Raw genomic sequence first — 24,328 nt, forward strand, 5'->3', positions numbered from 1 at the left:
AAATTCAGAATTAATGTGCAACCACATTAATGTATGAACAGATTTACTAGAAAAATAAAGAATTTTAAATTTTTACAACATTTACTACTTCAAGATTCTTTTAGATAGAACAAATGTTCCTTGTGGTTGAAATGCAGAATCTGACTTACAGATTCTCATTCAATCCCTGAAAGACAAAGCACACGTGGTAAAATTGTAGATCCTCAACAATATTAAGAAATTTAACATGAAAAGTTCCACCCAAACGCCATGTGCTTCGTTCGGTGCCTGTGGTAGCACTTCCTGTCAAGTGAATTAAACCATCTTCTTGGTGCTCTAGCCCCGTGCTCACTACTATCAACATGGCCATACTGAGTGCAAACTGTGTGGTCTGTGTTCACTGCTCCAAAACTGTTACCAGCTACATACATGATATGAGTAAGCACCTCTGTATAGAGCAGCATAACACCTCAGGCTCTCAGGCCGGCCCCTAAAGTCTCACTACTCCAATAGGCCACTGCAGGGAAAAAGACAAGTAACAGCTATGAAAATGAGAGCAGGGCCTATGGTCTACACTGTCCAGACATGGATTTGGGGCAGAAACAACCCAGGTCCACCATAAATGTCATATACCGACAGGCACAGCAAGATCGGAGCTGGGTAAGCAGAAACATTGATGGATGTTACAGACTTAACTTTCCAATCACATTTGAATGTATATGTAGATATACATACACACAAGTTACAAAACTAGCTTACTTACTATTCTTTTTGGTGTGCTAAGAAGTGTCAAGCCCAAGTCAATCAGAAGCCAAGGGATCCTGAATACCTGGGCACTCAGAGGCTAATCAACAACCAGCAGTATGGTTTGACATCACAAATTTTCTACATTGATAGTAATGTATGTTCTCTATGCACCTAAAGAAAATGTTGAATGTATATTTCCAGATGTCATCCTAAAATTAAATTGAATTGTTACAATTTGAAGCTAAGTATAATTTGCTTTGTTTTATTAGAAAAAATACTCAAGCAAGGTCTACAATCATCGGTCAATTAAGAATGACTTACAAGAACATGAGAAGTAAAGTAAAAATGCAGGTACAAACTATATGTCTCAAACACTCTATTTGGCAATATTTTAACAAACCAAAATGTTAAAGGAACATAGGAGATCGGAGAGTACTTTGCAGATACAGAATAAAACAAATGATGAAGTGCTTAAGCAAAAGGAAAAACATAGTAAAAACACACTGCTTTCTTCTTCTGAAAATAGACTCCTGTTAGCTACAGAGCGTCTTAGCCGACCGTTCCCGAGCGAGCGAGCGAGCGAGCGTGCCCATCCCCAGTGCTTCCCCCCTCGTCCCTCAGGCTCCATGACTGTTCCATGCCTACCTCTGCACCCAGTAAAGCCCCCCATCCTTTTAGGGCCTTGTGTGTGTGGTCTTTCTTTTTTAAGCAAATGAGAAATGATCTATGTATCATGGAACCTTTCCCATTTTGGAACCAAAGAATTAATTTGTCCATTCTTTAAAAAATTTAGAGTAAAAACTGCTGGTATTGCTGTCACTGTAGGGAGTGAGACCTCCAAGGAAGGAGTGCTTTCTGCAGTCTGACTGCATAGCAGCGGGTGCTTACTTTAAGGTACCTCTCCCAACAGTAAGGAACAGCTATGACGTCAGCCACTGTCAGAGGGGAGGGCCATAAACTTTATTATGGGTCTCGGTCCTCCCTCAGAGACTTTCTGGAAGGACGCCCGCCCAATGCTTTGTTCTTAGACATTAACAGTAGTACACAGTCCCTTCAGTCTGCAGACATCTCTCCTAAAGGTGCTTTGTTAGCAATCCCGCTGGCAGCACTAGTGAGTTACAATTTCCTTCAATATTATTTCTACCATAATATATACATTGACTTTCATGCCTCTAGAAAACATCTACAGTACATTTCATAATAGAAAAATATATTACAAATCTGCTGAATTATTTACAAGCAACGTTCTATTATCTCTATGCAACATTTGTTTGATACAGTACTGACAAGTTACACATTTCTGTAAAAGTTAAAAAAATTCCATATGGCTTCTTGCCTGCCAAGCAAGAAAGTGATTTTATTTTCCTTTTCAAAACCAACTTTGGTGCTTAAAAGATTCAGTTTGAAGATATTTTTAAAAAAAAATACAATTTTTTAACATTTAAAAAGAAACTCAAAAAAACAATTTCCTCAGGAAAAAAAAATTAAAGAGTCAGAGGTTAAATGAAAATATGGAGATTTGAAACTGAGGTTTTTTTCAAAAACCATTAACAAAAGAGTTATGTAGGTAAATATTAACACGCTGTCCCCATGAGAGAGAGACCCTAGTCCTGAAAAGGGAGCCACCAGACACACGGCAATACTCTTTAACAGTGATTCTCAGACCTAATTCGATAGATGAATTTTTAGTTGATTGCAAATGTCGTTCACTGTTTGCTTAAATACAAATTGAACATTTTTCTTATCAGAGTTCTGCAAAAGAACACAAACGGCAACCAATCACATCTATTTATCATAGCTGAAAGGTTAGTTATCTCTCGACAATCGCCACTGTCTAAATATTTTCTATTAGGACTTCAAATCAACACACACTGTCAAGATGGTTATCTGACAGTGCTTTGGTATTTTTAAGGGCAATTGTTTGTCTCTCCAATAAAACTACTGTAATCACTAGAGGGGAAGAAAAAAAGCAGCTTAAGCAGCGAGCATGCAAAGCCTTTTCAGAAGCTGTTGAACTGAGTTGCCAGAGAGTGTCTGCGCAGTCTCCCACAGCGCCATTCCATGGCATGTGGACTACAGTATATATTAATATATTCCACAGAAGACCTACTTCATTCACAGAATGTCCACACTAGCCATAAATATTACTCTAAATATTGGACTTAAAAATAAATGAGGAAGGAAGGGGTTGACTCTAATGTGCAACTTTCCCTAAGCCCATTGTCAGTGACTAAGACTGCAGGTGTCCCCGCGTGTTTGCTTTTATGTATTTATGAATGTTTTACCTCTTCAACCTCTTCTGCGGCATTGTTCTAGAAAGAAAAAGAAAAGTTCTTTATTCAGTTGAATCAAAAACTTCAAAATATTAAAAATACTTGTAGAATTGAACATAGTGATGGTGACAGACTATCACATGAGGTGATTTCCAAGTGTGGATGTGTGCCTTCAGTCCCAACTGCTGAAGACTGAGGCAGGAGAATGCTTGAGCCTGGAAGTTCAAGGACAGCTGGGGCAACACAGACAAACCTGTCCAGGAAACAGATATACTGAGAGCAAAAGTAATTATCCTAAAACATACAGATAGAATGAGAAGAATTTACATCATTTTTAATTTTTAGAAAATCTGATAATTATTTCTATTATCAAGAGTTCCACGTCTAAAATGTATTTTTAACTATTTTTAAAGGTATGTTTATATTTCAAATAAATGTTCTTTGTAGTCACATTTGGAAGTGAAGTATACACTTTCTAGTAGAACAGTCATACTTTCATTTTGACATTATATATATATATGTGTGTGTATATATATATATATATATAAAATTTTATATATAATAATAAATTATTCCTCAAAAAACACAAGTTGGAAGGAATAACTTTTTCTCGTCAAAATCCAGCAAGTTAAACCCTGATCTCACACCAGACAGTCCAGCCTTTATTACTATCCCACAGACTTCCAGTTCTCTCAGTTCCAACTTTCAGAAGAAAAGCCCCAAAGACAAAGTTCAGTGCTAAGGTCTAGAGTTGATTCTTCTCGGCTGGTTGCTTTAATATAGTTCATGAGGCATGCATGTCTGTAAGCTGAGCACTCAGGAAGCTGAGGGGGTGGAGCCCCAGGACAGCCTGGGCTACACAAAAGTATCTCGTACACAAAAGAACATCCTCATTTCCCAAGAAGACGCTTATGTATCTTGATCCAGCCAGCCTGGTTTCTGTATTTCTGAACAATCAAATCTAAGTGTGAAGACTACTTTAAATCCCTTTCACTAACATATGTAAAGTGTTTTCTATAAAGCACAACACACAACAATAAGTTGATGTAGGAAAGGATGAGGGAAGAGGATGGAGAACACAGGCATGGGTGCTCATCCAGCTGTTAACGCTGAAGGTAACAGTCCTAACGCAAGTGAGCTCTCCCACAACAGAGCTCTCCTGGTTTCCATTACCTCCCCATAGAGAAGTAGGATCAAATCTAAGTGAAGCACCATGAAATAAATAATGCTCAGCTTTCAAAGTATGACTTTCCCATATTCTTAGTATGACTTCTCAATCTTATTCCATCTATCAAAGAGTAAGTTTCACTGCATGTATCACTTTCCACAAAGGCTATTTGAGTAAGGACGACCAAGAGTCTCAATGCTCCCTCATAGCAAGGCCCATGAATGTTAGCACTTTGCTCTCAGAACAATGCCTCAAACAGTGTCCTGATACACTGAAGGGCACTATAAACACCTTAGTCACAGGAGGAACAGGGCCTTTCAAAGAGTTTGATTCCTACATATGGAGCTTGTAGGGACAGAGACACAAATTAGTTGGTGGGACTCCTGACTGGCATAAGCACCCCAAGTTCTGATCACCACTACTCCACCCTACCCAGCTCTGGATTAGCTAACTTCATGATGGCTCATCTATCTGGTGATCTGTCAGTATCATCTTACTGCTGGCCAACCCATTCTAACAAGAAATACATTAAATTACAATGTCAACCTCAAAGTACAAGGCTGAGTGCCTTCTTAGTCACTAGTCTGTTATATGGGCCACACAGTAGGAAATGAACACCCTACTGCAGTTATGATCTATGCAGAGAGTTAGTCCCAGAGAGGCTGCTATGTTGTGTATCAGCTAAGAAAAAGTCCCAAGAATTTTTTTGAACTTCCGAGAACTTCTTTGAACCACAGTCTGAAACTGCCAGGTCAGATAAGCTGAGAAATGAGACTAGGGCCAGGCAGTGGTGGTGCACGCCTTTAATCCCAGCACTTGGGAGGCAGAGGCAGGAGGATTTCTAAGTCCGAGGCCAGTCTGGTCTACAGAGTGAGTTCCAGGACAGCCAGGGCTACACAGAAAAACCCTGTCTTGAAAAAACAAACAAGAAAAATAAAAGAAATGAGACTAGGAAATAGTTAACAAGCACAATGCTACTTAAACCTCTCTTGGGCAAAGTCCGGAGAGAATGTGAGTGGAGTATCGGGCATACACAACACACTCCATTTCTTTCCAGGCTCACAGAGTCTGACACAGGGACAATGAGGCAGCACTGATGACACAGCATGTGGGCAGTCCCACAACCCATGCACCACCCAAGAAAACTATTGGAAAGAAAAATCTAGCACAAGTTGCTTGTCCCAAGTCTAGAAATCTATGCTCGGAAGCCTTTTGAGCAGCGTGATTCTGAATGCTCTGATGAAGGATGTTCAATTAATCATGTCTAGGCAAAAAGAAGACAAAAATCTAGCATTTTAGATAAAGATTATATTTCATCTCTACTGAAAAATAAATTTCAACTCACCCAAAATTTAGTAAGATCAAAATAACAATTACAAAAGAAAAGTATATTGTCACAAAGTAAATTACCTGTAAATGTTTGGGTCCAACAGCAAGGCAGTATCTTTGGGTAGCTTTGATAAATGAACTACTTTCGTTTTTAACTGATGTCGTTCACTCTCATTCACCCATACATCTGGCAAACTATGAATTAAAAAAGAAAAGCCAACAATTTAGTTATCCTAGACGCACTGCTCCTGTGTCTTTACTTTTCTGATTCTCTGACAGAGACACCTATGTGCTTCTGCAAAGACAGGTGTGGCAGACCACACAGGTAGCAGCACACATTCAGTGGGTAGCATTTGGGGTATAGCATGGACTAGGAATTTGTACATTCTGGCTTCCAAGTAAATCAAAGAAAATCTAACACTTTGTTTCTAACTGCCAAAGAGAGGTCTCTCATAAGACTGAGCCGAAAGAGAAAAGGTATTGGAAAAGGAAGGAAAGGAGAAAAGGTATGTGTGACCAAAATCCTAAATTTAAGAGTATTTAATCCTACAAAAGAGTCAAGGCCCTTTAATATCTGTATTGTTCAATTTCCATAACAGTAGGATTATGATGACATTGAAATTTGACATTTTTAAAAAGTTTATTCTATTTTATATGTATGAGTATATGCCTGCACGTATGTGTGCCACGAATGTGCCTGGTGCCTTGAAGGCCAAAGGAGGGCATCTGGACAGTATGATGTGCCGTGTGTTGGGTGCTTTAAAAAAAAAAAAAAAAAATCAAACCTGCCTGCTCAAAACTCAGCATTAATAATAAAGACCATGAGCTCAGATAGTGGGTGACATGGAGAGGCCTTGTCTAAAGCAAAAACGCTCCATGTGGTAGCAGCTTTCTAACCCAAGACCAGTCCACAAAAGTGATCATGATGACTTCATAACCTGGGCAAGCAACCATGGCTGCTCGGAGACCAGAGGCTCCATGGTCCAGAACCCCCTCCAGCCGCTATCTGTCAAGCTGCCCTCTGACTGAGGGGCAGCCTCCTCTCTCTCAGTCCTCACCAGACACAGTGCAGTTAAGTACAAAGTATAAAAACCTCAGCTCAGCTGTCAACCCGACAGCCTCAAAGCGCAGTACATCCTGAAAGTTCAGTCATTTTCCCACTCACAATTTTACTAAGTAGAGCACGTTCCTCCCCCGTCAAGCACTCACATGTCCTCGGGCAGCCAGTGAAGCAGCAGCTTTGTCTTTCCAGACTCCTCCTTTCGCTTCGCTATCACCTAGTAACAGCACAGAAAGAAAGAAAGAGACAGAAAAACTATAACACCACTCCTCTATACTCTTAAACCGACATGGCCATGCCTACCAGGAAAGGCACTGCCACAACATCTTATCCTTTCTTCTTTGCACATGTCAACCTCTTCCCACAACACTGAAATTGCCAAGGTACCCACACACACTCATAAATTTAAAAAAAGAAAAGAAAAAAAAAACCAAAAACCTAAAGCAACTAATGGCTGTCAGGACGGCTCAGCAGTCATAAGCACTTTCTTCAAGGGCTAGTCTTTCTTGGGAGAACCGATCCCAAGTAGTAACTTCTGCTCTCTAGCTGGATGAGATACAAGAGAACAGAGAACAAACAAACCAGCCAGAACACAGGTTTGGTGGCATATACCTATAATCCCAGGAAAGAGGGTAGGGGCTCAAGGCTATCCTTGGCTACATGGACAGTCTCCATTACAACTGAGCTCCCCGTCGACCTGGGTTTCTCCTGCTGTGCTTGGTAGGCCAATCCATCCTTAGGAGCAGCCCACCTAGCTAGCCAGTGCACCAAACCATTGCTGAGTCTGAAAGCCAAGGTGATCCTGGTATTTACAGCAATCTAGAGCCCACACTGAGGGCTTGAGTTTGTGCCATTGCAATCTCCACACCACTGATACCAAGTTCAAGTTAGAAATGTCCAAATAGGGGCTGGAGAGATGGCTCAGTGGGTAAGAGCACCGACTGCTCTCTACGGAAGGTCCTGAGTTCAAATCCCAGCAACCACATGGTGGCTCACAACCATCCATAATGAGATCTGACACCCTTTTCTGGTGCATCTGAAGACAGCTACAGTGTACTTAGATATAATAATAAATAAATCTCTAAAAAAAAGAAATGTCCAAATAAATACTGTTATATTGTTCTCAAAACATATCACAACTAATAATAGAACTTTATACAAAAAAACAATTCTTTCCTCCACGATATGGAAGCCTGTAGTTATATGAATGCATTAGAACTAGACTTGGCAATTCATGGGACAATGCAAAAGTAGGTCTGGAGTTACAACAACAAATGCAGAACTCAAGCCAACACAGCATCACACCAGAAAGTGTGGTTCTGCTGACCTCTTCTGGAGAAAACCTCATTGAAGGCACACATTAGCACATGTGAGCAGTTTCAAGTATTTCATGACAGTTACTAACAGGGACACTTACAGCCACTTTAGCAGGGAATGCATGTGCTGCTGTGTATCTACAATCCCAGGCCTGAAGAAGCTGAGGCAGGAGTTTAAAGGTAGCTTTGTAGACTGCCTCAAACTATTCTATAAAGGTTGATTCTACTCAACATACAGCGGTGTCCATCACAGCCATGACAACTTGCTCAGCTGGCTGATTCCTCTGTAGCTCACAAGGATGCCCCCCCCCCCCGCCTCACGTTTCACATGGACCCCACCCCACCCCCACGGCAAGGTCCCTCAGCGTGCACTCACTCCACGTCAGTGCAGGCATTCACACTAATGAAGTTAAGGGTTCAATCACTCATCGTTGGTTACTACCCACACAACATACACAGTATGTCCTAATCTGCCCAGGTCCTTAGCCTTACATATTCTCCTCCTGAGTGTTTCAACATCAAATCACACACACACAAAAACAATCACACAAAATACATTTTTTAAAAAACCCAATAAAACAAACACTAAACAATGGGGACATGCATGTGCTAACACTAACACACACACACACACTTAACTTTAAAAATGACTAGAAAAAGGCGAGAGACAGACTTGGTAGTCAAGAGTACTTGCTGCCCTTAAAGAGAATCCTTGAAGAGTTTGGATACCAGCAACCACGTGGCAACTCAAGTTGTCTCCAGTTTCAGGGAATCTGACCTCCTCAGACATCAGACACACATAGTACCATGATGTACACGCAGGCAGGCATACACATGCACATAAGTTAATAATACTTTTTAAAAAGAATGGACAATAAATGTGTTCCTTGCTAACCAACTGATTTTACTGTTTTTTGTTTCTAAGCTGATATTCTGCTTGTTCTGGGTTGAAAACCTAGCCCCAAGAAATAGTGACTCTCCACAATGTGCTGGTCAGCCACGGTTCTAGAAAACTAAGGTTATACCTGTGAGTCAAAACACAATTAAAAGTCTCCTCCTCCTTCAGGATATTGATGATATGTTCACACCCCCACCCTAGCCCCACCCAAACACTTTTCTTTTTGGTTTTTGGTACTAGAGGTTGAAGATTGGCCCCACAGCCTCCGTTATGCTAGGCAATTATTCTATCACTAAGTTCCACCCTTATTCTTCATTTTCAGCAACTAAGTTGCCCAGGCCGGCCTTACAGTTACTCTGGCCGAGGAAAGCTTGAACCTAAAGAAGCTCGGGCTTCATCTGCAGAGTGCTGGAATTCCAGGCATATTCTAACATACCAACAAATTTGTGACTTTAACAAAACCTCCTAAATTTTGATCAATTTATAAATATGAAAGCCAATGTATACTTTTGCCATTCTATCTAATTTGAAAGAAAAACAGAATACTTACAGTACTATGGAAAACAACACTGTGTCCCTTCCCTAGGCTTTCTATGTGAGCAGAGAGGTTAAAGCATATGGCTCGATGTCTTATGGCATCCAGTGTTTGTGCATCGAAGAAATCGTGTGGCCGCGCTGAAAGTCAATACAGAAAGGTTAAAGGCAGTTTAAAAGATGACAACTGTGTGCTTTGCAAACACAGGAGACTGCGGCTTTAACTGACAGGGAGCTAGCTAGTCCCTGCCCAGTGCCTAGCTGCACATGGCTTTGTCATCTGATACGGTGAGAACAGGCAGAATTCCAATTATCAATGAGTCCAGCACCTCCATTATCAGCCTCATAATCCACCAGCTTTATTTTTTTCATAAAAATTCTCAAAACTGCCGGGTGTGGTGGCGCACGCCTTTAATCCCAGCACTCGGGAGGCAGAGGCAGGCGGATTTCTGAGTTCGAGGCCAGCCTGGTCTACAAAGTGAGTGCCAGGACAGCCAGGGCTACACAGAGAAACCCTGTCTCGAAGCCCCCCCACCCCCAAATCTACTTTTTATAACAATGGCCACAACAGATTCCCTCAGTAAAGTGCCAAAAAAGCACTGCTTCAGGGGCTGGAGAGATGGCTCAGCGATTAAGAGCATTGCCTGCTCTTTCAGAGGTCCTGAGTTCAATTCCCAGCAAGCACATGGTAGCTCACAACCATCTGTAATGGGATCTGATGCCTTCTTCTGGTGTCTCCAAAGATAGCTACACTGTACTCGTCGTGTGTGTGTAAAATAAATAAATAAAAATCTTAAAAAAAAAAAAAAAAAAAAGCACTGCTTCAGTGTCCCACGGGACAGGTGTGTCTGAAGAACAGAGATTAAAGCAGGGCACTTCTGCTCACCAGTGGCTGGCTCCCTTGGTTCCCAAAAGTGAAAGGCTTTCCATGTTTTAGTTTAGAGAGCAACATACACTCATCCTCTCCAAAATTAACCAAACAACCAAACCCCTCACATGCACAGCTGAGGACCCAGCACTTGGCTCACCTCAGCAGCTGACCTCAACAGAGGCTGCAGGTGAGGGCGTGCAGCACCTCCATATGCAGACATATGTGCCAATTCTAAACACAAACTGGGCACCGAGGTGCGCCCACCTTCACTTTCTAAGACGAGTGAGCAGGCAGGAAGTGGTTTCAGAAGATCAAGAATTTGAGGTCAACCTGGGCTAGGCTGAAAATGCCTTGAAAAAAAAGCAAAAAGGAGCCTGGCTTGCAGGCACACACCTGTAATGCCAACCCCGGGGATCAAGCAGCTCCCGCAGCCTGGTTTACACAGTGAGAGCTTGAGCAAGCGCTGCTAGGAATGGGAACAGTGGCTAGATACAAATGGCGATGCAGTGGGGAGGAAGAGGAGGGCAAGCTCCCTGGTGGAATATCGTATTAAGCAGTTTTCTTTTCTCTGTTTTCCACTCATGGCAGGTGAGGCTAGGCCAGTACCTTGCTTGCTGCAAGTATGGAGGTCAAATGTGACTCTCGTATATTTTCCCCTTCCACCATGTGGGCTCCAGAGATCATCAAACTTGCACCACACTGGTGGCAGGATTACTTCTGCATCTAGGTTATTGGCCTAACTTCTCTTAGTGATACCATAAGCTGAAATAACCTTTTCCCAAAGTTACTTATAGTCACGATATTTAGAACCAAATAACAAAGTATGTAAGGGTGTTTTTATAGTAGGAAACAATTTAGTTAAAAAACATTTTGGAGCTGGGCAGTGGTAGGCAGATTTCTGAGTTCAAGGCCAGCCTGGTCTACAAAGTGACTTCCAGGACAGCCAGAGCTATACAGAGAAACCCTGTCTCAAAAAACAAAAGAAAAAAGAAAAAAAAAAAGTTGAGTTTTTTTTCCCCCTTTGTGGTCAATTCATTTGTTCACGGTGGTTTTGTAGTGACAGAAACATTTCAATGTATTAGCCACCAGCTTTTATTTTTTTCTCCGTTCTCCGCCCACACGCCCGCCAGCCGGCTCCCTGCCTCACCCTTGTGCCCTCACGCACTGCACTGCACTCCACCTGTTTCCTTGTTCCAGAGGTGCTGATCAGTGGACCCAAAGAGTCAAGCCCCGGGCCCGCCCAGCTCTGTAGTTATGGCTAATTCCTAACTCCCAACACTTGTAAGCCTACTGTGTAATTATTTTAACGCAAAATATCAAAGGAGTGTCCTATATAGAACCCAGCAGTTAAGAGCATAATTTTCATATGTTCAAGTTGTTTCACAGTTCACACACATCCTATACTTTATCAAGTTATCAAGTTATTTAACTTATTTTATTTTTACTTCTGAAATGCTCAAAATTTTCTAATTTATAACAAATCAAACTAGATACCACGTACTTATCTAATTCTCTAAATACAAACATTTTATATTCTAAGACCACATACACTTAATCCTCTTTTAGCATACATCTACAAACATTTTCCCCTAGATTCTCATTCTGAAAGGCAGGTACAGAACACTACGTTCCATAAATATAGTCAAACTTAAGATCAGTGACACTGGATTTGCTTAAAGCCCTTTTACCACACAGAGACTTTTCTAAGTGAGCCCTTACGTAATGAGCGCCGTCTCTTGTTCTTTAGCTTCCTCCGCTTGTTCATCCCAGCTTTAGAAGGAGATTCTTCTTTGGCCTTTGGCTGGCTAGAAACTTTTGAGGAATTCTGCTGACTGAAGTGTGTGGGTACGTGGCGAGCGAGCCCTCCCTGAGAAGCAAAGCTGGCATTGCAGCCACCAACTACACACTGCAAAGGAAAATGAAGAGATAGCGTTACTGCTTGTGCTGTGGGTCATGGATGGTCTCAGCAGGTAAGCCGAGCTGTACCTGACTCTAGAGACGAACAAAGGCATTTCCTTCATTAATTCACTTCAAAATTTAACTAAGTTATTTAACAAGTGCACCACTTGGCAGTGGCCTGGCTGCTCTCTCTCCACTGCACAGAAGCATAGACAGCATCATCTTCCTATAGAAGAGATGTGTTTTAACAAAGCAGGTCTAACAAGAACAGGAACCTGACATGCTAATGGCTGTAGCAATCCCCAGATCTTCTATTTCTATTATTACAGGAACTCCCTATGAAACCCTGCCTGCCTCCACCCCGTTATTTACACCAGGCTGGATTCAATTCACGGAGCCTCCTGCCTTTCCTGCAGAGCACTAGGACTAAAGCCATGCAATACCATCTAAAAAATATAAGCTAGGACTGGAGAGATGGCTCAGTGGTTAAGAGCACCGACTGCTCTTCCAGAGGTCCTGAGTTCAAATCCCAGCCACCACATTGTGGCTCAAAACCATCCGTAATGAGACCTGACACCCTTTTCTGGTGCATCTGAAGACAGCTACACTGTACTTAGATATAATAATAAATCTTCTAAAAATTAAAAAAAAAAAATTTAAGTATAAGCTACTACAAACTCTTCAGATGCCTCCCTACAAATCTGTAATTGGTACAGTTCAACACCAACATCCAAAACACCATTCTCCAACACATTCCCCACCCCAGGCTCTTCTACTCAAGGCACTACCAGTCCTAACTTTGAGTCCGAACTTCGAGTCCTAACTTCAAAAAAATTCAGCACCATCTGCTAACAGGGAAATTCCTAAATTCCAGGTGGGAAAGCGCTTTCCTCACCTGGGCGTGTCATCACACCATCACTGAGTACACACACCACAATTAACACTTTCAATGCATCTTGGAAGTATGAACACCTTTATGTACATTTTTAAGCCCAAAACATCTTGTTAGTCATAGACGTGTCTATTCATAGCAGTGGAAATCAACAGCTCTATGCTTATGATTCATACAAAATTAATGACAAACCTAACATTCAACAAGCTCTTTATACAGTGCTAATAAAATAGCACCTAGCATTAGTAAGAATCTACACACTTTATTACAAGTGCTCAGTAAGTTGGAAGAACGGCTCAGGATTCCAGTGCAAACACTTGCCAGTATCCACTATCATATAAGGTACAAGAAAGTGATAGACAACACTAACTTCTTGCCCTGAAAGGCTAAGAATTCAGCAAGACACAGAAAAAAAGTAACTTCAAAAATAAAGCTAAATCCAAGTTATTGTAACTCAAAAGAGAAGCAATCATCTACTCATAGTAAGGCGATGAGCTGGGTGTGTGGGTCAGTGATGGCACACCTATCTGAAACTTCAGTACCAGAGAATCTCAGATAGACATAATTTATTTTATGTGCATTGGTGTTTTGCCTGCATGTATATGTATCATACACTGTCCTTTCAACAGTGATGTCAGCAAAGCAGGATATTCACCTGCAGAAGAATGAAATCTCTCTATACAAAAACCAATCCAAACTTGCAAGACCTTCATTTACAACCCAAAATGAGAAAATGCTAAGAGAAACACCTCAAAATGAGCACAGGAGCTGGGCAGATGGATGGGCTGGTAAAATGCTGACTGCACAGGCATGAAGACCTCAGTTTGGATCCCCAGCACCTCCATTTAGCCAGGTACAGCAGCATCCATCTATAATCCTAGCATGGAAGAGGCTCAATGGCAGATTGGCCAGGTCCAATGAGAGGCCGGCCCTAAGTGGAGAATAGAGATGTAGCTCAGTAGCAGCGTGGTTATCAACAAGACCTAGGTTCAGGAACAGGCATTCAAGGTCACTGGCAACTACATAGTTCTGAACCACACCTGAGCTATGAGACATTATCTGAAGGAAGAGAGTGAGGGTGAGGAGAAACTGAGGCAAACACCCATTGTCAACATCTGACCTAGATGTGAACATGTGTCCCTCACTTACCCCCACACAGGATACAGCAGGGATAGGCATCTATTCCTGAACAAGACTCCAATAAGGCCAAGATTACAGAAAGTTAAAAGGCTTCAGTAGGACAGGCTGATATCTAGGCTGTATAAATAATAAACACCAAGAAGTAAAAAAACCACCCTGCCAATCAGGAAAATGAGATGAACTCTAACCTCCACATATATATTTCCTGTCGGGAGAGATGGCTCAGTGTGTAATTCAAGTTCCAGCACCCATTTTGGACAGTTTCAAGAGATCCAATATCTTCTTCTGCCCGCCCCCCCCCCTTGAACGTATAGGCAAGTACATGAGTCTACCTGTACATGGAAAATAAAAATAATAAAAACAGGCCAGGCACTGGCGGCACATGCCTTTAATCCCAGCACTTGGGAGGCAGAGGCAGGCGGATTTCTGAGTTCGAGGCCAGCCTGGTCTAGGCAGAGGAATGATTGTCTCTTTGAGATTGAGGCCAGCCTTGCTACAAAATGAGTTTCAGGCCACCACACAGAGAGTCTACCTCACTCACTCACTAAATAAATAAAACAAAATACTAATTTTGTAAAAGGCCAATTCCTGAAAGGGAAAGGTGTGCTTTCCTTTCCTCAGCGTTCCTTCTTCAGTGCCTGGAATAGGCACTGTCTGAATAGCACTGTCTTGTTGGCTTACATGACTCCTTAGGACAGAGCAGGAGAAGGCAGTTCGCTGAGTACATCCCATGTTCATGTGCTTGCTTACAGAGACACAGAAACACTCTCTATAAGTTATACTCTATAATACAGTCCGAACATCTTTAAAAACCTCTTGCCTTTCTCCACTGGGAGTTGGGTATGGTAGAACATACCTTTAATTGCAGCCCTTGGGAGGCAGGCAAGCAGATCTCTGTGAGTTCAAAGCTATCTTGGTCTACAGTCAAGTTTCAAGGCAGCCAGTTAAATGCTGAGACCCCAGTTCCACCTCCCAAACCCTAGTAAGTAACTAAACATTCCCCAATCAAAAAATAGTCAGGCCATGAGGGGTCTCAACCATGTTGTCCAGAGTGGCTCACGCCTGGGCTCAAGCAGCCCCCTGCCTCATCCTACCAACTTCCTTGGCCTGTAAGCTCCTGGATGCCTCTACCTCTAATGTTCCTAGTACCTTCAATTTGTTCATGACACACACACACTATCTCTCTCTCTCTCTCTCTCTCTCTCTCTCTCTCTCTCTCTCTCTCTCTCTCTCTCTCTCTGGTTTTGGTTTTTCGAGACAGGGTTTCTCTGTCTGTCTGTCTGTCTGTCTGTTCTCTGTCTGTCTGTCTGTCTGTCTGTCTGTCTCTCTCTCTCTCTCTCTCTCTCTCTCTCTCTCTCTCTTTGGTTTTGGTTTTTCGAGACAGGGTTTCTCTGTGTAGTCCTGGCTGTCCTGGAACTCACTCTGTAGACCAGGTCCACCTACCTCTGCCTCCCAAGTGCTGGGATTAAAGGCGTGTGCCACCACCGCCCAGCTGTTCATGACTCTCTTAAAATAAATCCTCAGAATAGAATGACTACATTCTTTGACAAAACTCATAGATCATTATGGTTTTTAAAAATTATTAAAGTTCTTTATGGTGATCCTATAAGTCTTGTGGCATATGCTTGCCATAATTAGAAAACAAATTATTTTAAAAGTTGAAAGAACTCTTCAGAAACTTATTCTTTAAAGATATCCCAACACATCTGTTTGTTAAGAAGTTGTACTTTCGGGGCTGGTGAGATGGCTCAGCAGGTAAGAGCACCCGACTGTTCTTCAGTTCAAATCCTGAGTTCAAATCCCAGCAACCACATGGTGGCTCACAACCATCCCTAACGAGATCTGACTCCCTCTTCTGGTGTGTCTGAAGACAGCTACAGTGTACTTATTTATAATAATAAATAAATCTTTAAAAAAAAAAAAAAGTTGTACTTTCTTTATTCCATAACAGTATTTCAACACTATCTGGCCATTTGCTGGTTTAAAAGGCGCTCGCCTTTTTTTTGCTCTGCTCTTCACCCTGAACTTATTTTATTTATTCTCAGCATCTTCTGAAATGTAAGCATCAACAAAATTGTTAACAAAAAGATCTTTTCCATTTTTAGAAAGCACCAGGGTCAAATCTGTGGGAGATGCTTGCAGGACTCTACATTTGCTCCTCAGTACTGAAAGGAAATTTTTTAGAAGGCCCAAAGTATGATCACTACACAGGTCAGCCAGGTATGGTGGCTCATCCTGAAATGCTAACACTGGGAGGCCAAGGACTTTGAAGCCAGTTTGGCCTACATAAGGAGTTTCACAACCACCTGAACAGATTGCAGAGTGAGGCCTTACCTTTAAAAAGGAGAGCTGAGTTCACAATGTGACTATGAATTCCTCATCTACGTACCTTGAAAGGCTTGTCCCCGCTGTGTGTCAGCATGTGCCGCTGTAGCCAGCTCTGACTGGTTGACGGCGTGTTATACACCTTGCAACCTTTCCACAAGCAAACGAACACCTGTTACAACAAAGACAGTGTCAGCATTTACCTCAAAGACTTCGGATCCTCGGAATTTCAAACGATGAAAATCTTCAACTGATAAACACTGTGCACTCAATGAAAATACATTCCAGGTTGGCCTCGAACTCAGAAATTCCCCTGCCTCTGCCTCCCAAGTGCTGGGATTAAAGGAGTGTGCCACCACCGCATAGCTGTTCATGACTCTCTTAAAATAAATCCTCAGAATAGAATGACTACATTCTTTTTTTTTTTTTTTTTTTTTTTTTTTTTTTTGGTTTTTCGAGACAGGGTTTCTCTGTGTAGCCCTGGCTGTCCTGGCACTCACTTTGTAGACCAGGCTGGCCTCGAACTCAGAAATCCGCCTGCCTCTGCCTCCCGAGTGCTGGGATTAAAGGCGTGCGCCACCACGCCCGGCTGAATGACTACATTCTTTGACAAAACTCATAGATCAAAATTCATGTACATGAATGACACTCATCTACATTATGGTTTTTAAAATTTATTAAAGTTCTTCATGGTGATAAAGAACTACACTGTACTACTGTGCACCTTCTTAGAATTGGGAACAAAACACCCAGGGAAGGAGTTACAGAGACAAAGTTCGTAGCGGTGATGAAAGGATGGACCATTTAGAGACTGCCGTATCCAGGGATCCATCCCATAATCAACTTCTAAACGCTGACACCATTGCATACACTAGCAAGATTTTGCTGAAAGGACCCAAATATAACTGTCTCTTGTGAGACGATGCCGGGGCCTAGCAAACACAGGAGTGGATGTTCACAGTCAGCTATTGGATGTATCACAGGGCTCCCAATGGAGAAGCTAGAGAAAGTACCCAAGGAGCTAAAGGGATCTGCAACCCTATTGTTGGAACAACATGATGTACTAACCAGAACCCCGGAGCTCTTGTCTCTAGCTGCATATGTATCGAAAGATGGCCTAGTCAGCCATCAATGGAAAGAGAGGCCCATTGGACTCGCAAACTTTATATGCCCCAATATAGGGGAATGCCAGGGCCAAAAGAATGGGAATGGGTGGGTAGGGAAGTGGGGGGCGCTATGGGGGACTTTTGGGATAGCATTGGAAATGTAATTGAGGAAAATATGTAATAAAAATATTAAAAAAATAAATTAAAAAAAAAAAAAAAAAAACACCAAAGTATATGAAGACTGAAGAAGACAAGTGCATTAGGGTGAGTATAGCTCTACAGAAGAGTGCTTGCCTACAGTGCATAAAGCCCTGGGATTTCAAAGCAAAATAACAAAAACATTTTTTAAAAAATGTAGGACTAGAGAGACAACTCAGTGTCTAAGAGTCTAAGAGTGTCTAATGGCTCCTCTTTGCAGGGACACGTGTGAAATTCCCAGCACCCACATGGCAGCTCAAACAATCTAACTTCAGTTCCCGGGATTCTGACATTCTCTTCTAGCCTCCTTGGGAGGTGGGCACCAAGCACCTCAGTCTATGAACTAACGACTGAGTCAAGGTGAGCTTCTGGGGTCTACTTTGGCTGACTTTCTCAGATGGATTGGTGACATGGGCATGACCTATAGCAGGCACAGTAGGTAGGAACGACTGCTGTGTCCTCCAGTGGTTGGTAGAGTACTTTCAGATAATACACACACAAACCTGGAGAATCTCGGTGCAATGACCATGCTGACATTAGCTCAGCAATTGGAAAGTAAAGGTAAGAGACTCACAAGACCCGATCTCAAAAAACCCGAACTTACTCTATCAAACAAGGCAACATCACTGTTGCCCTTGTAAGTGACTGCTCCCAGGATGCTGCACATAAACTTCACTTAGGCAGACACTACATTTCAAAACACATCCTCCTCAATTATTCCTGGCCCTCCTCTGTTCATCCTACAATGCTTCACTCTCCAAGGTTTAAAAGTCCCTTTAACCACTCACTAGCAGAGCAGGCTTGTAATTGCAGCTGCTCAGCAGGATGAGGCAGGACGTGAGTGCAAAGCCGACCTGAGCTACAGAGGAAGCTCAAGGGGTAACCACAAAGGACATTGTTCAATATCCCTACCATGAAAAACATTCCCAAGATTACTTTTGGACCAGTGAGGTGACCCACTGGGTAAAGGCACTTGCCACCAAGCCCAATAAACTGAGTTCAATCTTCAAGATTCACATAGAGAAATAACCAATACTGGCAAACTCTGATCTCTGACCTCTACACTCCCACCTCCCCCCACATACAAAATAAACAAACAGATAAATGTGATACAAACTCATATTTAGACAGACACTTAAAAGGTTCCTTAAAGGACTGGAGAGATGGCTCAGAGGTTAAGAACACTGACTGCTATTCCAGAGGTCCTGAGTTCAATTCCCAGCAACCACATGGTGGCTCACAACCATCTGAAGACAGCTATAGTAACTCATAAACATTAAATGAATAGTATATATTTTTAAGTTCCTTAAAGAAACACAGTCTAGCGGGTGCAGTGAGTGGCACAGGCCTTTAATCCCAGCCATCACTCCTGAGGCAGAAGCAGGCAGATCTGCAAATTCAAGGTCAGTGTGGTCTACACAGTGAAATCCTGTCTCAAAATAATCCTAGGAAAAGAAAATGGTTAAATGCTATACATTACAGGAAATAATTCAGTACTGTTTGATAAGCACACATATATATACTCCTGAGTATAAATCTCCCGACTGGCTAATGATGGACTGAACTGTCTTAAATTTTCAACCCAAGTAACATCAACAGAATATTAACATAGCTGGGCACACTTTTAATCCCAAATCTCCAGAGGCAGAGGCAGGCAGGTTTGTGAGTTGCAGGATAGCCAGGACTACCCAGATCAGCAGTCCTGAAAAACTAAAACATATAAATAAAGAAGGAAGGGAGGAAGGAGGGAAGGAGGGAAGGAGGGAGGGAGGGAGGGAGGGAGGGAGGGAGGGAGGGAGGGAAGGAAAAAGGAAGGGAGAAAATATATAACAGATATTTAAAAACAAGATAACCCTAGTTTTCTAGCACTGGAGACTTTCAATTTTATTTGGATGACTTGGTTTTTTAAGACAGACCCAGCCGGGCGTGGTGGCGCACGCCTTTAATCCCAGCACTCGGGAGGCAGAGGCAGGCGGATTTCTGAGTTCGAGGCCAACCTGGTCTACAAAGTGAGTGCCAGGACAGCCAGGGCTACACAGAGAAACCCTGTCTCGAAAAACAAAAAAAAAAAAAAACAAAAAAAAAAAAACAAAAAAAAAAAAAAAAAAAAAAAAACAAGACAGACCCCCTCATCCATCCCACATACAACCACCAAACCCAGACACTATTGCATATGCCTGCCATAAAGATTTTGATGACAGAACCCTGATATAGCTCTCTTGTGAGGCTATGCCAGTGCCTGGCAAATACAGAAGTGGATGCTCATAGTCATCTATTGGCTGGAACACAGGACCCCCAATGGAGGAGCTAAAGAAAGAACCCAAGGAGCTGGGGTCTGCAACCCTATAGGTGGAACAACAATATGAACTAACCAGTACCCCCCCAGTTGTATCTCTATTTGCATATGTAGCAGAGGATGGTCATCAATGGGAGGAGAGGCCCTTGGTCTTGTGAAGATTATATGCCCCAGTATAGGGGAATGCCAGGGCCAGGAATCAGGATTGGGTGGGTAGGGGAGCAGGGTGGCAGGAGAGTATGGGGGCTTTGGGGACAGCATTTGAAATGTAAAAGAAAATATAATAATAATAATAATAATAATAATAATAATAATAATAATAATAATAATAATAATAGACAGGCCCAGGCTGACCTCTACCAGGAGTCTGGCTCAACCTCTCACGGCCCAAGACTTTTACAGACCTGCTACTAGATTTTTAGAGACCTGCTGGCTCTATTAATCTAAAACCTTAAGTGACTACACTTTTTTTGAGACAGGGCTTCTCTAGTCTTGGCTGTCTTAGAACTAGCTCTGTAGACCAGGCTAGCGCCAAACTCAGTGATCCACCTGCCTTTGCCTGCCAATCGCTGTGATTAAAAGTATGTGCCGCTGTCACCTAGCAAAGTGACTAACCTGGGGCTTTCAGGGGGACCCTGTCTCTCAAAAAAAACAAGGAGTGGACAGGGAAAGAGAAGAAAAGGAGAAATAAGAAAAGAGGAAAGAGCCAGGCGTGGTGGCGCATGCCTTTAATCCCAGCACTCGGGAGGCAGAGGCAGGCGGATTTCTGAGTTCGAGGCCAGCCTGGTCTACAGAGTGAGTTCCAGGACAGCCAAGGCTACACAGAGAAACCCTGTCTCGAAAAACCAAAAAAAAAATTAAAAAGAAAAAAAAAAAAAAAAAAAAGAAAAGAGGAAAGAAGAACCTAAGACTTTAGATGCACAACTGTAGCTATTTCACAAGTGGGTGTGCTTTGTTTTGTGTTATTTTTTCTTTCTTTTTTTTTTTTTTGGTTTTTCGAGACAGGGTTTCTCTGTATAGCCCTGGCTGTCCTGGAACTCACTTTGTAGACCAGGCTGGCCTCGAACTCAGAAATCCGCCTGCCTCTGCCTCCCGAGTGCTGGTGTTATTTTTTCTTAATCCTCCTTCCTAGAGTACTTGTGTGTTTTGCCTAAATATCTGTTTGAGCACTGCATGCATACATTACCTTACTTAAGAGGACAAATGAGAGCACTGGATTCCCTTGGCACTGGGGTTCTAGGAGACCAGAACCTGAGCTCAGGAAAGCAGCCTGTGCTCTTAGAATCTCCAGCCCCAGTTGTCTCCTCTGAAGCAGGGTCTCACATGCAGCCTCAGAATCTCTAACTAGATATCATCCTGCCTCTGCCTCCCAAGCAGGGATCACAGGCAAATACCACCATTTCTGGCCTTGAAAAACATTTTTATACTTGATTTTTACAAACACTTTAAGTATAAAATGTTTATTATTTTGTTTGTTTCGTTTTTCTGAGGCACTGTCATAAAATGTAGCCTTGCTTAGAACTTGCTATGCAGACCACACTGACCTCAAACTCACAGAGTCCAACTGCCACTGCCTTCCCCAGTACTTGCCTCTCCAAATTCAGCAGTGGGTAATATAAATAATTAAGATTTGACTATGTTTATAAATCCATGGTCCACTCTCATGTGATATGGAGAATCCTATGTACTATTAGGGAACAGTAGACACAAATACGGTGAAATAAACTTGCCTGGCATAGTGGTACATGCCTTTATTCCCAGAACTCAGAAGAAAAGGTGCCAAGTCAAGGTTAACAAAGCCAACACAAAGTTTTAGGCCACTCTTCAAAAAGACACCCATGTCACTACTATGTAGAGTCAAAAGCACCTATACACATAAAAGTAAATAAAATTTTAAAGGGGGCTGGAAAGATGGCTCTAATCCCTTCAAAATTACATGTGCTGGCTACATGTACAGCCCTGGCACCGTCTCTCAGGCTGGCTTCCCACAGGAGTTGCACAAACAATTCCCAGGTGCTCCCCTCTCCAGTGCCAGAACCTTGGGAGTCACTGTGTCCATTTATATACATCTACTACAGCTTTAAAGGGTTTGTTTCTTCAAAACAACCTATCTAGGAACAACCTGAAATCCAAAATTTCTATCATGTAATCCTAGCAAGCAGATAGGATATAACAATATTTAAGAGGGAAATTCACCAATTCCTCTCATGAAGAAAAAAAAATCCCATTTGCAATTATAAATAAAACAAACAAACAAACAAAAAAAAACAGAGTGAAAAAGAATGGCAAAACCAACCCCTCCACGCTGACCATCGACATGTATGGAGCGAATGTGGTCCGCCAGGTCTGGGCTGGAGTTGAAGCATGCCTGGCACTGGTCCCAGCAACAGTTATAGGCAATGTGTTTGCTTGAAGCAGTCGTGCTCCCCTGTCCATTCATCATGGCCGGGGTTGAGCGTCCACTGGAAATTGTGCTGTCTATGTCCATTAGCGTACTGCTTATGCTGTAAGAGAAGAAAGGGCTGTTACTGTTGGAAAGTCACCAAAACCAATACGATCTTATAAATACTGAGTACATACAACACCCTGCTCCTTACAATAAACATACTGAATACATACAACACCCTGCTCCTTACAATTAATATACTGGCCACATTCTCCACGCCACTGCAATGCTTTGAGATTAGTTGGCAATAAAGTACAAGGCAAAAATACAACAGTGTCTCAAAATCAAATACAAAGCTGGGTGGTGTGGGGCGGAGGCAGGACTGCCAAGAATTGGAAGATAGCTTGAGAATGATCCACTGTGAATATATCTTAAAATCAAACCATCACCACTAACACTCTCTCTCTCTCTCTCTCTCTCACTCTCTCTCTCACACACACACACACACACACACACACACAGAGCCTTTTTTAAAAATATGTACAATTTTGACTATATTATGTCTCTATGCCATGTGGTGCCCAAGGATACTAGGAGGGCATTGGGTCTCCTAGAACTGGTATTTACGAATCACCATGTGAATGCTGGGAATTGAACTTAGGTCCTCTAGCATATAAACTGCTCTTCAGTCTCTTATAAATTGTTTTTGTTTTCTGATACAAAATCTCACTCTACAGCCAAGGCTGGTCCAGTAACTCAGTATCTGTCTCCCTGGTGTTGAGATTAACTGGCCTTCCTTTGCCTCTAGGGGTTGAGGTTGTTTGTTTTGTTTTGAATTATTTATTTTATGTATGAGTACACTGTCACTGTCTGCAGACACCAGAAGAGGGCATTGGATCCCATTACAGATGGTTGTGAGCCACCGTGTGGTTGCTGGGAATGGAACTCAGGACCTCTGGAATAACATAACCCTGAGCCATCTCTCCAGCCTCAGGATTGATTTTCTTTTCTTTTTCTTTTTTTATTAGATATTTTCTTTATTTACATTTCAAACTTCTTTACCACTCATTTATACCTGTAGCACGCTTTTTGGTTTTGGTTTTGAGGCTGTGTTTCATTCTTCTAACGCCCAGGCAATCTAGGAATTTTCAAGTGGCTTCTTAGGGACTTGCTTTGAGTTTTTTTAGATCTATGAATGGTAGATTGATAATAAATTAATAGAAACAAAAAATTTCAAGGGGGGGACAACACAACTTGCAAGGGTTGTTCTTCCCTTCATCAGGCATGGTAGAGGGCACTTTTAGCTGCTATGTCATCTTGATAACACACCCCTCACTCATCCCCAAAAAAATCATCCGACAGTCTTGCCATGCTGCCCAGGCTAGCAATGAGTGAACTTTGGTTTTTTGTTTTGGTTTTTTTTTTTTTGGGGGGGGGGGCATTCAAGACAGGGTTTCTCTGTGTAGCCATGGCTGTTCTGGAACTCACTCAGTAGACCAACTCAGAAATCCGCCTGCCTCTGGGATTAAAGGTGTGCCCACCACGCCCAGCAGAGCAAACTTTTAGAATTCATCTCTATCTATCCCAAAAGACTGCAATGTCTATCAATCAGTTTTAGTTTGTGAGATCTTGCTACCGGTTTCTAGGGGGTTGTTTTGTTGTTTTGTTTGAGACAGCCTGGTACTTGGTCTGTAATCGAGGGCAGCTTTGAACTCATAGACCTCCTACAAAACCATCATCACATCGGGCTCCTCACATTTTTATTATGAAAAAGCTCAAACTGGGTTATAACAAAGTGGTAGGTTGCCTCCATAGCAGGTCCAAGATCCAATATCCAGCACCAAAGTTAATGAAATTCCGTTTCAGACCAGAGTACACCACATTAGTGGAATGCTTGCCTATCTATTAATT

At 42.2% G+C, this 24,328-nt stretch overlaps 1 protein-coding gene across 4 annotated transcripts in view; it reads right to left on the bottom strand.

The window, feature by feature from the left end:
* The window catches only part of Aebp2 (AE binding protein 2), an 87,364-nt gene that overhangs the window by 54,745 nt on the left and 8,291 nt on the right, over window positions 1-24,328 (bottom strand). For 3 of the 4 annotated variants that reach the window (XM_029478440.2, XM_021164951.2, XM_029478441.2), the window contains exons 2-8: window positions 22,328-22,535; window positions 16,496-16,603; window positions 11,895-12,081; window positions 9,321-9,445; window positions 6,706-6,773; window positions 5,578-5,691; window positions 3,012-3,038 (exon numbers count right to left, since the gene is read on the bottom strand). In XM_029478440.2, coding sequence (XP_029334300.1) covers window positions 3,012-3,038; window positions 5,578-5,691; window positions 6,706-6,773; window positions 9,321-9,445; window positions 11,895-12,081; window positions 16,496-16,603; window positions 22,328-22,535 — 837 coding nt within the window. Of the gene's footprint in view, window positions 1-3; window positions 2,479-3,011; window positions 3,039-5,577; window positions 5,692-6,705; window positions 6,774-9,320; window positions 9,446-11,894; window positions 12,082-16,495; window positions 16,604-22,327; window positions 22,536-24,328 lie in introns of those variants that run through there. The other variant, XM_021164950.3, reaches the window with a different exon arrangement.

The sequence above is a fragment of the Mus caroli genome, unplaced genomic scaffold (assembly GCF_978045245.1).
Source record: "Mus caroli unplaced genomic scaffold, Mus_caroli_1 scaffold_7, whole genome shotgun sequence".
NCBI classification, from domain to species: domain Eukaryota; kingdom Metazoa; phylum Chordata; class Mammalia; order Rodentia; family Muridae; genus Mus; species Mus caroli.